The 12,966-nt window shown below is 44.3% G+C and overlaps 1 protein-coding gene across 14 annotated transcripts in view; it reads right to left on the reverse strand.

The window, feature by feature from the left end:
• The window catches only part of FRMPD3 (FERM and PDZ domain containing 3), a 527,068-nt gene that overhangs the window by 32,313 nt on the left and 481,789 nt on the right, over window positions 1–12,966 (reverse strand). For all 14 annotated transcript variants that reach the window (XM_083159058.1, XM_083159052.1, XM_083159061.1 and 11 more), the window contains one exon: window positions 301–1,155. In XM_083159058.1, the coding sequence (XP_083015184.1) occupies window positions 301–1,155 (855 nt within the window). The remainder of the gene's footprint in view (window positions 1–300; window positions 1,156–12,966) is intronic.

Here is a 12,966-nt window from a genome sequence, read left to right on the forward strand (position 1 = left end):
GGTATTTTTTGTAATTTTTTATTTCATGGTGGCTAACATTTTGAAATCCATTCCCCATCTGGAACTATAAATTCATACTGGTGATCTTAAGTGAATGGGGTGAGGACTTGTATTTTACTTATGATAGCTAATTTTCCAGTAAAATTAAATGATTGATTCTACAGACAAATTGGGTATGCAGGCTAGTTAATAATTATTGGACACTGAGTTAAAAAAATTAACATTCAATCTTTCCACAAAATATTTCAATAAAGTTCTGCGTAACATATCAGCCAAATAATATAGGGTGCTTTTCTTTACCTGTTGTGGGCTGAGTTGTTGGGCTGGGACAGTCTTCAGAAGCAGCAAGCTCTTCCAAAGCTTGTAGAGTAGAAACCAGAGCATCATCCAGCTCCCTTGCATGGTCACTGACTGTACGTGTCTGGACATTATCAATTAAGGTCACTGGCAAGTCATGATAACCACATACTGACACCATATGAACTTTTTCCTGTTTTCTGCCCTTTCCCTGGCTCTTTAGGTCAATTTGTTTTGTTTCTTCCTCATCTGAACTGTTGTCCCCAAAACCTGGTGGAGGGGGTGCTGCTGAAGGCAAAATGGTTGCAGTCTCCCCTACCTCCCTTTCATTTGTCCCAATCTCTACTTCTTCCTCATCGTCTTTCTTTTTCCTTTTCACATGCTCAGGAGGCGGCAAGGATATGAGATCGACCATATTGTCCCTACAGGTGGAATTAATGCACTTCACATCCGAACCGCCTCCTTCCAATCGGCTCTTCATTTTAGCCTTACAGGAGTCACAAAAGAAATAGGTGCTCTCCAATTTCACCTGGGTATCCATAGTGAAGGAACGGGACCTGCAGACCTCGGGCGGATCCTTTGTCCCCTCCATTCCCTGTTGATTGAAGGAACCTTTGGGTGTGGGGTCAGACTTTGTTCTTGGTCTGGTCTCCTTCGTGACAAGATTCTGGTTGACATATCTACCCTCCTTGTCCTGTAAGTTGAGGTAGCACAGACTGATAGGCTCCTGGTTCTCTGATGGGGTATGTAATGCAGAAGCTGGGCCCTTTGAGTGTGAGAAATCAGAGGAAATTCTGGAGGGAGAGCCTGCTTTAACAGAAGCTTGCATGCGTGGCACTGTGGGCACACTGATGTGATCTGAAAAAAAGGAGAAAATAAATAAAAATGTAAACTATTAAACTTTAGAGAAAAAAATGCCCCCCCCCCCCAAAAAAAAACCAACAACACAGAAATAATTTAAGTCTATTGTAGATAAAACACTGTAAATAGATTTTGAGATGTGTACAACAACTCAGTGGTGAATTTTGTCACTTAGAATTAAGTCGAACACTTTGCTAGAATGAGTGCTATTTGGGGCAGCATGGATGGTGTAATGGTTAGGGATGTGCACCGGCCACTTTTCGCGTTTTGGGTTCTGATTACCTTCAGGTTTTGGGTTCTAATGGGTTTTGCCAAAACACCTACTAAACGTTTTGGGTTCTGATTTTTTTTTTTAAAGCATAAAAACTGCTAAAATTGCATACTTTTTTTTTTTTTTGCTCCTATACTACTAACCTCAATAACATTAATTTCCACTCATTTCCAGTCTATTCTGAACACCTCACACCTCACAATATTGTTTTTAGGGCAAAAGGTTGCACCAAGGTAGCTGGATAACTATACTAAGCCACACAAGTGTGTGGCACAAACATGTGGCTCATATAAGAGTGGCACTGCAGCAGCAGACAGGATGGCAGTTTAAAAAACTAGGCCCCAAAAAGACCCCTATCTGTCTTGATCGTGTTTACCATGTGCAGCCAAGGAGCGGTGGGCGTTTCTTGCAGCACAGAGTTTGTCTGCAAGTGTGTAACTGTTTAGATCAGTTTAACATCCAACAAGACCTGTATGTAAGGTCTGTATGTAAGACCTCTATCTGGCTTGATTGTGTGATTATGATTATTATTAATTAATTTTGTGATTATTATTCATTTATTACCATTCGTCTCTTAAATCATTGCCTAATGGGTGGAGGGGGCTAATCAATTACTAGGTGGCAGATGGAAGAGTTCCTCCACCTCTCTAGTACCCCTGGGTTGGAGATGTATCACTTTTCAGCAACCGGTGGTTTCCTACCTAACCGTACATGTACAGTACCGTTAAGCAGCCAACAAGACCCCGATCTGGTTTGATCGTGCACTGTTTACCATGTGCAGCCAAGGAGCAGTGGGCGTTTCATGCAGCACAGAGTTTCTCTGCAAGTGTGTAACTGTTTCGATCTTATGGACAAGAAAAAAGAAAAATTCCCGCACCAGTACCTTTTCTTATTTTCGATCCTCTTCCCCCAGTTATTTTCCACACACAGGGAGACACAATCTTCACCTAAGATTAGTCTGGGGGGTGCTACCCACAACTTAAAGTTAGACCAAAACACCCACAGAGAAAAATAAGTTTCTTTCTGGGTGCACTGAGAATCAATTTTTTTCATAAAATGTAACCTTTATTTTGTTCTATATAATGATGCCTTGAAAAAGTGCAAGTGAAATGGTCGAAGGCAATCAGAGAGGGTGTTATGTGTGTGTACAAGTCAGCTTAGTTGAGCCACATAGGGATAAATTAGCCAACAACATTGTCAGGAAATTGTTTACGTTATATCAGCCATATAGGTGTATATGAGTGACAACCTGCAGTGTATATACAGGGGAGGCACGAGGGAGCAGTGAGAGCTGAGGACACGCACGCTGTGTTACCCGGGATATAGAAACACGCTGACATCATCGCCTGACAGAATATCATTACAGAGACCAAGCGAACCTTGCAGCCCGGCAGTGAAAGAGGGCACGGTGTATATCGATACACGGACCCCTTGATACCTGCAGGCGGTCTGAGATATATCAGAGTGCTCCACTCGTGAGGTCACTACTGTATGTTAAACAGCCCCGCCAGCCGGCATAATACGGTGGTGGAAGGGACTTTACCCATATGAGACTAGGAATTACACCTGTAATAAAATAACAAATGTAATAGACAATCTTATGTGCTAAACAGTACCTGTAATAATATTATCATTTACTGCGCTACCTGGCGGTGAACCGCTCATTAACGGGTATAATAACAGGGTGAACGGGATTAGGGGGACATTATAATACTTATCCCCAGACCCTTATAAATTGGCCCTGTGAAATGTATGACTGTCACAAAGCTGACGGACAAATAGAAAAAACAGCCACTGCAATCCAAGCGATAATATCGCTCAAATCTTCTGGGTAACAAATTATATTTGAAAAGGTAAAGACTGTATAATAATAGTAGCATTTATAAAGAGGATAGGTCCAATAAAGTTTCCACTGCACTATGCCCAGCGGATAAACCGCTTAATTTAAGGTATGGGACATATGCAGTTAAATTTAACTTGTGTAAAAAAGCCTTCCTCTTGGTGACAAGATACATGCAAGGGTCTCTCCCAATGTCACTCAGCGCAGATAAATGAGAATCCTCGTGTAGTCCCTACAGATAGGCACAGGAGGAGTAGCACTGTTGTCTAAATATTGTAGATGGGAAAACGTACACACTGGAATATTATTGAAACAATGGCCCTTATTCTGGTTGGTGCAGTAATATCCGCATGTTTTGTGTCTGCGCATGTGCAGAGGCATCTCTGCGCATGTGCGAGCGGGGAGTACGGCCAAATTCCGCATGAAATGTGAACACTCCGAACAGGGGGTGGAGAGGGGCTTGAAGGGCTATTTGGGCTCATTACAATATGCATACGCCCCTCGTTTCATGGGCGTTCCCATGCAAACGCTGGGCATACGTATGGTAATGCGGCCGTGACGCACGTGTAGGGGGCGGACATACTGTATGACATCGCCAGATGTCAGCTGCCCACCCAGACCCTTCTTTTGCACATGTGGTCTGAGGTTGCGGGAGCTGGTGGAGCACTCGGTCCTGCATTCGATGGTCTGCGACCATCGAATGATGGGGGAGGTTCCCTGAGATGGAGGAGGCGTATTCCATGTAAAATACACATGCGGTCCGTTCGGCCAGCTTCTTACCGCGTACGGACGGAGTCGGCGATCCGTATGGAAGGCGGGGTTTCGCACGCACGGTCCTGCCCGCATATTCGGATCCGGCCGCACCGATCAGAATAAGGGCCATTGTTGGCAGAGGGATACAATAACACTATAATAGATTGCTAGGCATCAATATAATAATAAAAGTGGTGTCTGCCAAATAATTGCTACAGTGTAAGCCCTAAAAAGCATAGAATCCCTGTGGTTACACAACTGCTACTAAATTGAAACATTAAAACAGCAGCAAGTATCAACTTACAATAAAGGCAAATTGAAGTAGAAGAGTGTGAAAATAAGCTGACGCACACACATTCATCTTTCTCTTTCTCTTTTAAGTTTATTGTACACTATTTTTCTATCTTTATTGCACATATCTATCTTTTAATATTTCACTTTAAAACAAAGTTATATGGTCTTCTGTTGATAAGAGACCCTTTTATATAGAACAAAATAAAGGTTACATTTTATGAAAAAAATTGATTCTCAGTGCACCCAGAAAGAAACTCTTTTTCTCTGTGGGTGTTTTGGTCTAACTGTTTCGATCAGTTTAACATCCAACAAGACCCCCTGGCTTGATTGTGTGATAATGATTATTATTAATTAATGTAATATGATTGTTTAATTTTGTGATTATTATTAATTTATTACCAGTCATCTCTTAAATCATTGCCTAATGGGTGGAGGCTAATCAATTACTAAGTGGCAGATAGAAAAGAGTTCCCCCACCTCTCTAGGAACACTTTTACCCCTGGGTTGGAGCTGTATACCATTTCTTACGGGTGGCTTCCTTCCTAATCATATATGGCTTGATCGTGTTTACGAATGTGCAGCCGAGGGGCAGTGGGCGATTCGTGCAGCAATCAATTAATCTCAGCAGTGGGATTGGTCAACTCTGTGAGTGATTATAATTTATTAAATTTATTACCGCTGTCAAGAAGAATGCAAACAGTTGTATGCATTGAAAGTCCTGTTACCCCATGAATGACTGTAGGAAGTGGGATTAATGAATGGCGATGCAAGATGGAATTGTTCTTGGGCCCTCCCACCCACCCATATGTTGCGAAAATAGGACATGCACACTTTAACAAACCAAACTTTTCAGCAACAGGGCATAGAAAACTGTGGCTGAAATGATTGGTTTGTTTGGGCCCCCACACCAAAAAAACAATTCATAATATCTCCCTGTGTAAACTGGTTCTACAGCGACAAGATGTCATCATCACTCGTCATCCTCCTCCTCTTCTGATTCCTCGCCCACTTCAGTGTGTACTTCCTCATCCTCACAGATTATCAATTTGTCCCCGCTGGACTCCACAATCACAGGTCCCGTTATAATCTCTGGAGGCAATTCCTGGTTTTCATTGAATAATTGATCATTTATTTTTTTAAACATCATCTTCTCCACATTTTGCGGAAGAAACCTCCTTTGCCGCTCACTGACCAGCTTCCCCGCTGCACTAAAAACACTTTTGTAGTACACACTGGAGGGGGGACAACTCAGGTAAAATAAAGCCATTTTGTACAAGGGCTTCCAAACTGCCTTTTTTTCCTGCCAGTACAGGTAAGGACTGTCTGACATGTCTACTTGGATGCTGTCACCAAAGTAATCCTCCACCATTTTTTCAATGGTGACAGTAGACATGTCAGCAATCTTTTCCAGGTCCTTGAGTCCGGACCAGATGTCAAAACTACCTCCTGCCTGCCCTGCATCCCCGCCAGCAGATTGTGTGTGAAATCGCAGCTGTTTCCTCAGAGGTACAGGTGTGGGAGAAAATTAAGGAGGAGCTGGGGCCGTGACACAGTCCCCTTCAGATGACAATCTCCTGACCAGCAGGTCTTTGCACCTTTGTAGACTTGTGTCCACTGGAAACAGAGACACAATATACGCTTTAAACTGAGGAACGAGCACGGTGGCCAGAACATATTAACCTGACTTTAACAGACTGACCACCCTCGTATCCTGACAAAGCGTGTGGAGGGCTTCATGCACAAGAATGATATGCTTTGCGGAATCACTACGCTTTACCTCCTCCTTCACTTTCTCCAACTGCTTCTGCAACAGCCTCATCAGGGGAATCACCTGACTCAAGCTGGCAATATCGGAACGGACTTCACGTGTGGCTAGTTCAAATGGCTGGAGAACCTTGCACAACCCGAAAGGTTAAGCCCTGTCATCACCTCTTTTTGGTTTAGGAATTTGTTCAGTAATCTGATATCTTAAAGAAGATAGCAAATGCCTCGACAAATCAAAGTGCTGGGCCACCGGCTGATCGCTGGTACCTGACAACAAAGCATGTTTAATGGCAGATCTATGCCCTGCAGCCCTTTCCTTAAAAGCCAGGATCGTCTTGCTGACGTAATGTTGGCCACATGGGCAGCTGATCAAGTAACCAACAAAATTACAGGTTACCCGCTGCCTGATCTTGAAGGGTTTTCCTGAAAAAGGGTGCCAAAATGTGTCCCCTGGCCTCATATAATTGCATGTGGTGCACCCACTACATTTGACACACCCTGGTTTGGGGGTCCATAGAAAGAAAGTTGGACTAGAGGACACTGTCGACCACATAATTTTTGACTAAGTAATCCTTTAGATTCCTACCCCTAGTGTAGGCATACATCAATTGCGAATCCTGTAATGAACGCAATGATGGATCAGTACGAATGATGGGCCAATGAGATTTTGCCATCCTATTGAACTATTTTTGGGATGATATGGGTTAACCCAAATTAATTTCTCTTCCTTCTTTTGTGGAGAAGCAGGCAGGGCTTGTTCCCTAGAGAGGGCTAGAGCTTTTTGTTTTGCCTTCATCAAATCTGTAAGCTGATACCCCCATTCTTTAAATTTATCCCCCATCTTAGACAAAGCCACTTCCAGTTCTTCCTGGTCGCTTACAATGCACCGGATCCGTAGCAGCTGTGAAAACGGGAGTCCTGTTTTTAGCTGAGTAGGGTCATATTTGGATGCAAGAAGCAAGTTGTTGTGATCGGTAGGTTTACAAAATAACGACGTCAATAAGACACTGTTATTGTTAGTGATGTTAACGTCTAAAAACTGAATGTTGACTTTACTGATGTTAAATGGAAACTTCACCGGGGATGATGAATCATTATTTGTAACAATCAACTCTTCTAACAACTCCTGAGGACCAGACCACAGGACCAGCAGGTCATCTATGTACCGTGTATACAGCACAAGATGTTTGCTGATCCTGGGGTCATCTATGAACAATTGAATTTCAACAACAAACATGTAGCTATTGGCGAGCAATGGGGCCACAGAGGACCCCATCCCACACCCGCACTGCTGGAGATAGAAATGATTTTTGGACATAAAGAAATTGTGTTTTAACATTAACTCCAACAATTGTATAAACAAATCAATGCTCAGACCTTTGTATAAGGGATTGTCTGTTATTAAGGACCTGACCGCCGTGAGCCCGTCTCTTGTGAAATGCACGTGTAGAGGCTTGCGGCATCCACGGTACACAGCAGAAACCCTTCTGGGAGATGTCCCAATTGCTTCAACAATAAAGAATTAGTGTCCTTCAGGATCGTTGACTGTCCTTGCACACAAGGTTGCAGGAAACTGTTCAAATAGATTGAGACAGGCTAGTAAAGAGATCCCTGGCCTGAGATCCCTGGCCCGGGTCTGCCCGGGGGATCTGTCACGCTCTTATGGACTTTTGGAATCATGTACAGCAGTGAAATGATTTGTAATTCCATTGTTAAAGCCTCCTTGATGGTGGCATCAATCAGAGACTTTTGTACCGCTAATGTCAAAATGGAGTCCAATTCCTTTTTGTATCCAAGAGAAGGATTTGAAGTGGTAAATACACCTCATGATCGAAAAATTGTCGGGCTATTTCCCGTAGGTAATCAGTTGCATCCTGTATCACAAGGCCTCCCCCTTTATCCGCCTGATGAATGGTTATGGATACATCAGAACTGAGGGCTTTTAATGCATGCCACTCTGAGAAATTAGAATTGGTAGTTGCAGGAGACTTAAGGATGATTGCGGTGTCATGTTCAATTAATCTTTTGAACATCTTGATAGAAGGATTAGAAGACAAGGGGTCAAACTTGGATTTCTTTCGAATCGCCGCTGGTAGATGTTCAGAACTTTCCAAAGTTGATTCTTTATCCTAAAATATTTTTTTCAATTTAAGCTGACGATTAAGTTTGAATTGCTCAATTTTGATTTGGAAAGGATCTGCCTTATTAGTTGGAATAAATTTAAATCCTTTTAACAATACCTTGCCTTCTTCCATAGACAATGGTCAGGAGGACAAATTAAAAATTGACTCTGTTATTGTTGGCGGGGGTTTTTGCGACCTCTTGGGCTTTTCCCTGCAGTTTATCATGCTTAGTTTCCTGTATTGTGTTTTTAACAAAAATGATAAAATAAGTTATTTGCAAGTGACCAGTCTAAATCAGTCTTGCGGTCTGGATAAATAGCCGTAACTGTCCAGTATGAGCTTTGTGCTTTTAATGTATAGTTTAAGTTCACTAAGGTTTTTTTTATTTGTTTATGGGGTGGGGTTATTCACACTAATGTAATGTATGTTTTACTTTGTAACATGTTTTTCTGCTGTTTATATTGCGTGCAGACCGGGGATTACCTCCACAGCCTCATCGGCAGACATAGCCTGGTGACATCATTTGATTCACGCCAGACAGGACGCCGGGGGGCATGTGGACGGTCTAGATCTGGCATCTAGGCCCTTATTCTGAATCGGACGGTACGGCCCGCGTGCGGCCGTACCGCCGATGTTTTTAGTCTGCACATGCGCAGAGGTCAATCTGCGCATGTGCAGCCCCATTCGCCGCAGACATATTTCGTCCGCCGCAAAGGGGGCGTATAGGGGCGTGAGGGGCTTCATACCCTCATTTCCCTATGTATACGCCCCGCGTTTCATGGGCGTTCCCATGCAAACGCGGGGCGTATGCATGCTAATCAGGGTATGACGCCACTGATGGGGGCGGAAAGCTGACGTCGCCGGATGTCAGCTCTCAGCCCCCATACAAGCTATCACACGGACGATTGTCCGTGTGGTCTCAGCTTGCGGGAGCTGCTGTGGCGTGCGGCCCTGCCTTCGATGGTCGACGACCATCGAATGCAGGGGGCAGCTCCCACCATGGTGGAGGCGTACGCCCCACCATTTTTATGCGGATCGCCAGCCGTCCGTGTACGGACGGCCGTGGCGATCCGTCTCGTGGGCGGGGATTGGTTTGTGCGGCCAGAGCACCGTGTGCGGCTCCGGCCGCACCAACCAGAATAAGGGCCCTAGTGTCTTTTAACAATCATGTTGTCTCTTGCACCTTGATAAAAAGCACAGAAGGGGCTTGAAACATCGGAAAACAAGGACTCCTGTCCTTCTTTACTTCAACGAGTGCCGCCGTTAACAGGTCCTATGTTTTATATATATATATATATATATACACACACACACACACACACACACACACACACTAGAGATGAGCGATTCAGATTCAGTGGAATCCAAACTGCTCCGAACATCCCCGGCCCGACGGCCCGCAAGCCGTGCTTGCAAGTTTCCGGCTTTGTTTGGAAACACAAGCGTGACCGAACGCGGGAATCTGCGAGAAGCAGAGTCTATAAAAGCTCGGCATCCTGAGAATTCTATACCAGTTCACACTCATGCCTCCAGCTGCGCACACCTCTGCTCATGCCTGGCGCGTCTAGTTTTGCCGTGTGCAGGAGCCTGGCGTGTTGAACTTAAACTTGAATCATCAATCACTTGTCACATCAATCATTAGTGCGCAGAGAGGTGTTGTGTAGTGCAGACAGCAGAGTGGTTTGTGCTATACAGACTCAGAGGGGTGTTTTTCAGGGTAGAGGGGTGTTGTTCAGTGCAAAGGGGTTTGTGCTGTGAAGAGGGGTTTGTGGCAGTGCTCAGCAGAGGGGTTAGTGCTGTGCAGACTGCAGAGGGGTTTGTGTGCTGGGTTATATATTAATATATAATATACTTAAATTATATTGTAGTAATTGTACTGGTCGTGTGTTAGGCAGGCTGTCAGTCAGTGTAGTGGGGTACACAGTCAGGCAGGCTGTCAGTCAGCTTTTCATTGTTAATTTTTTTTTTTCATTGTGGTGTATGGTCACTGTGGTGTACTGCACTGCAATCCAATACACCATACTACTGTCAGAAGCAGAACAAGTTCTGTGTGTGATTGTTCTGCCTCCACAGTCCACACAGTGTTATCCAAGGCCCGGCCATAAAAAAAAACACAGTATTAAAATAAATTTTGCTGTTCTTTATTTTTTTTTGCTGTATACTGCACCACAAAAGTATACACCACAAGTTCCGTGTGTGATTGTTCTGCGTCCACGCAGCATTATAGAAGCTGCACATTAAAAATAATTAAAGTAAAAAAATCCAAATCAATTTTTCTCTTCTTTATTCATTCTATGTGTGTACTGCACCCATAGTATACTATCTAAAGGTGGGTGTGTGATTGTTCGGCCTTCACGCAGCGTTATACAAGCTCTGTCCTCAAAAACAAGAAAAATAAATATTTTGCTCTTTAAAAATGGAGAACAAATAGTTTGGACCAAATGCTGCCATCATTTAAGGTGACGAATATGGTACTACTACTAATGCCGTCGCTGATACTCAGCCTCAAACCGGGCAAGGAGTGTTACATAAAAAAGTTTAAAAAAAATACCTCCAACAGGAATAAAAAGAAAAAGAAAGTTAGTTACTCCTGTAGCAGAAAGAATGAGAATTGCCATAATGCCATTCACATCACACAGTGGCAATGAAAGGCTTTCCTAAGTGAGAAAACAGGCCAAACCACTAAGTCTGCAAAACAAACTGCGTCTAGGAACAGAAATTTCACAAAGCACTGAGGGGAGTCCAAGAGTGTCCTTGAATGCTACTGTACGTGTGAGCCTAATCTTTTAAAGAGAAGCCGTCTTTCACTCCCATCGAGTTACAGCAAGAGGATGAGGGGTTGGCTTGTGTAGCAGACAATGGCACTACTAAGGAATTGGATATTTAGGATAAGGATGTTGTGTGTGTAAGTGAGCAGGGGTGCAGAGAAGGGGGGGGGCAGGTACAGTTTACCCGGGCCCAGGCCTGTCAGGGGGGCCCGGGTCTGGACACACAGTTTTTTTTTTATTTGGTGGCAAGTGCACTAGGTCTGAGTGTGCCATAGTCAACTTTTCAGTGGCGGCATTGGGAGTGCGGATGTGGGCAGATGTGGACCAGCATGGGGGCAGTAGCATCATAGAGGTCCTTCTGCTCTCCGACTCCAGGGCCTGCTGAGAGCCCGCCATGTGATTTGGGAGTTTACTCCTGGCAGAGCATGTTAACCCCTGGCAGATCATGTAACTCTGGGCAGAGCAGGTAACCCCATGCAGAGTATGTTAACCCCTGGCAGAGCATGTAACTCTGGGAAGAGCATGTAACCCATGGCAGAGCATGTAACCCCTGGCAGAGCAGGTTAATACCATGGCAAAGAGCATGTTAACCCCTGGTAGAGAATGTTAACCCCTGGCAGAGCATGTAACTCCAGGCAGAGCATAGCAATGAGCATTTAGGTAAGTGGAAATTATGATACTTATGTATTTGCCGGGCGCCCAGTACACTCTTAGCGTACTGGGCTATTCTCCGTAGTGAAATTGCATCGCATCGGATCGCACGCCATGTATGGAGCCATGAGATGCGATGCGATGTCCCTTTAAGTGCTTATACAATGAAATGTCGCATGGGATCACACGGTACCTTACATGGCGTGCGATCCGATGCGATGCAATATTTTATTGCATGGTCACCCATGTACTTAATATTAGTTTATACAATGAAACATTGCATGGGATCGCACGGCACCATACACACCGTGCGATCTGATGCGATATTTCATTGTATGGTCACCCATGCAATGAGATATGATGGGTGCTTCATTGTTGAAGCACCCATGCAATTTATTTTGTTTTGTTTTGTGCACACCCCCAGTATCCACGCCACCCCGAAGCGTGGCAAGCGCAGCGAGCCCGCAAGGGGGGACAGAATGCGTCCTCTCGACCATTTCATACCCCCACTATCCACATCGGCGTGGAGTTGATTTTATATAGTGTGGCAAGCCCAGCGAGCCACCGAGCCCTAAGCAAGCCGAGCGCAGTGAGCCCCACGAGGGGATGCGGATAACTTTACATGCTTTCCGTGTCCGCTCGCCACGCTTCGGGCTCAGTGGCTCGCTACGCTCGCCACACTTCGGGGTGGTGTGGATAGTGGGGGGTTTTAGGAACACATTCACAGCAGTCATACAATGCATCTGACACAGTAACGTGGACACACGTTAACGTTAAACTGCCAATATACTTAATAATAATTATTAATAATGATGACCTATGAACAATTACAAAGTATATGAACTGTAATAATGATAATTCATGATATATGAATAATAAGAAGAAGATTAGGAACAATAATAACAATAAGAAGATTAGGAACAATAATAACAAGAATACATGATTAAAGAATGATTAAAAAGCAGTCACTGAGAGGGCACTGCAGTAGCCTTTGGCAGTAAGGTCAGCGCATGTATAATTCTCTCAAAAGGATTTTCTGCTCCCAAACTTTTCCTCCACATGAATTCCTGTAAATAGGATTGTAAGTGGTGTCTTGCGGTGCCTCTCTGCCTTTTATTTTGCCATTTGCCAGCCCCCCACAGCCGCTCAATGGTTTGGGTGTGTACCCCTGATTCGGGGTCCACAAAATTGTAGAGGTGATTCACCCTGCAATGTTCGTACCCTGCCTGCTGCAGTTCCTGGGTATTATATGCCCTCCAGCAGTCAGAATAAATAACAGACCCGGGAGCAACATTATTGTTGATGGCAGCCATGAGGGTAGTGGCGTATCGCCTTTCAACGGCA

Source organism: Crinia signifera, chromosome 9 (genome assembly GCF_055691185.1).
Source record: "Crinia signifera chromosome 9, ASM5569118v1, whole genome shotgun sequence".
NCBI lineage: Eukaryota > Metazoa > Chordata > Amphibia > Anura > Myobatrachidae > Crinia > Crinia signifera.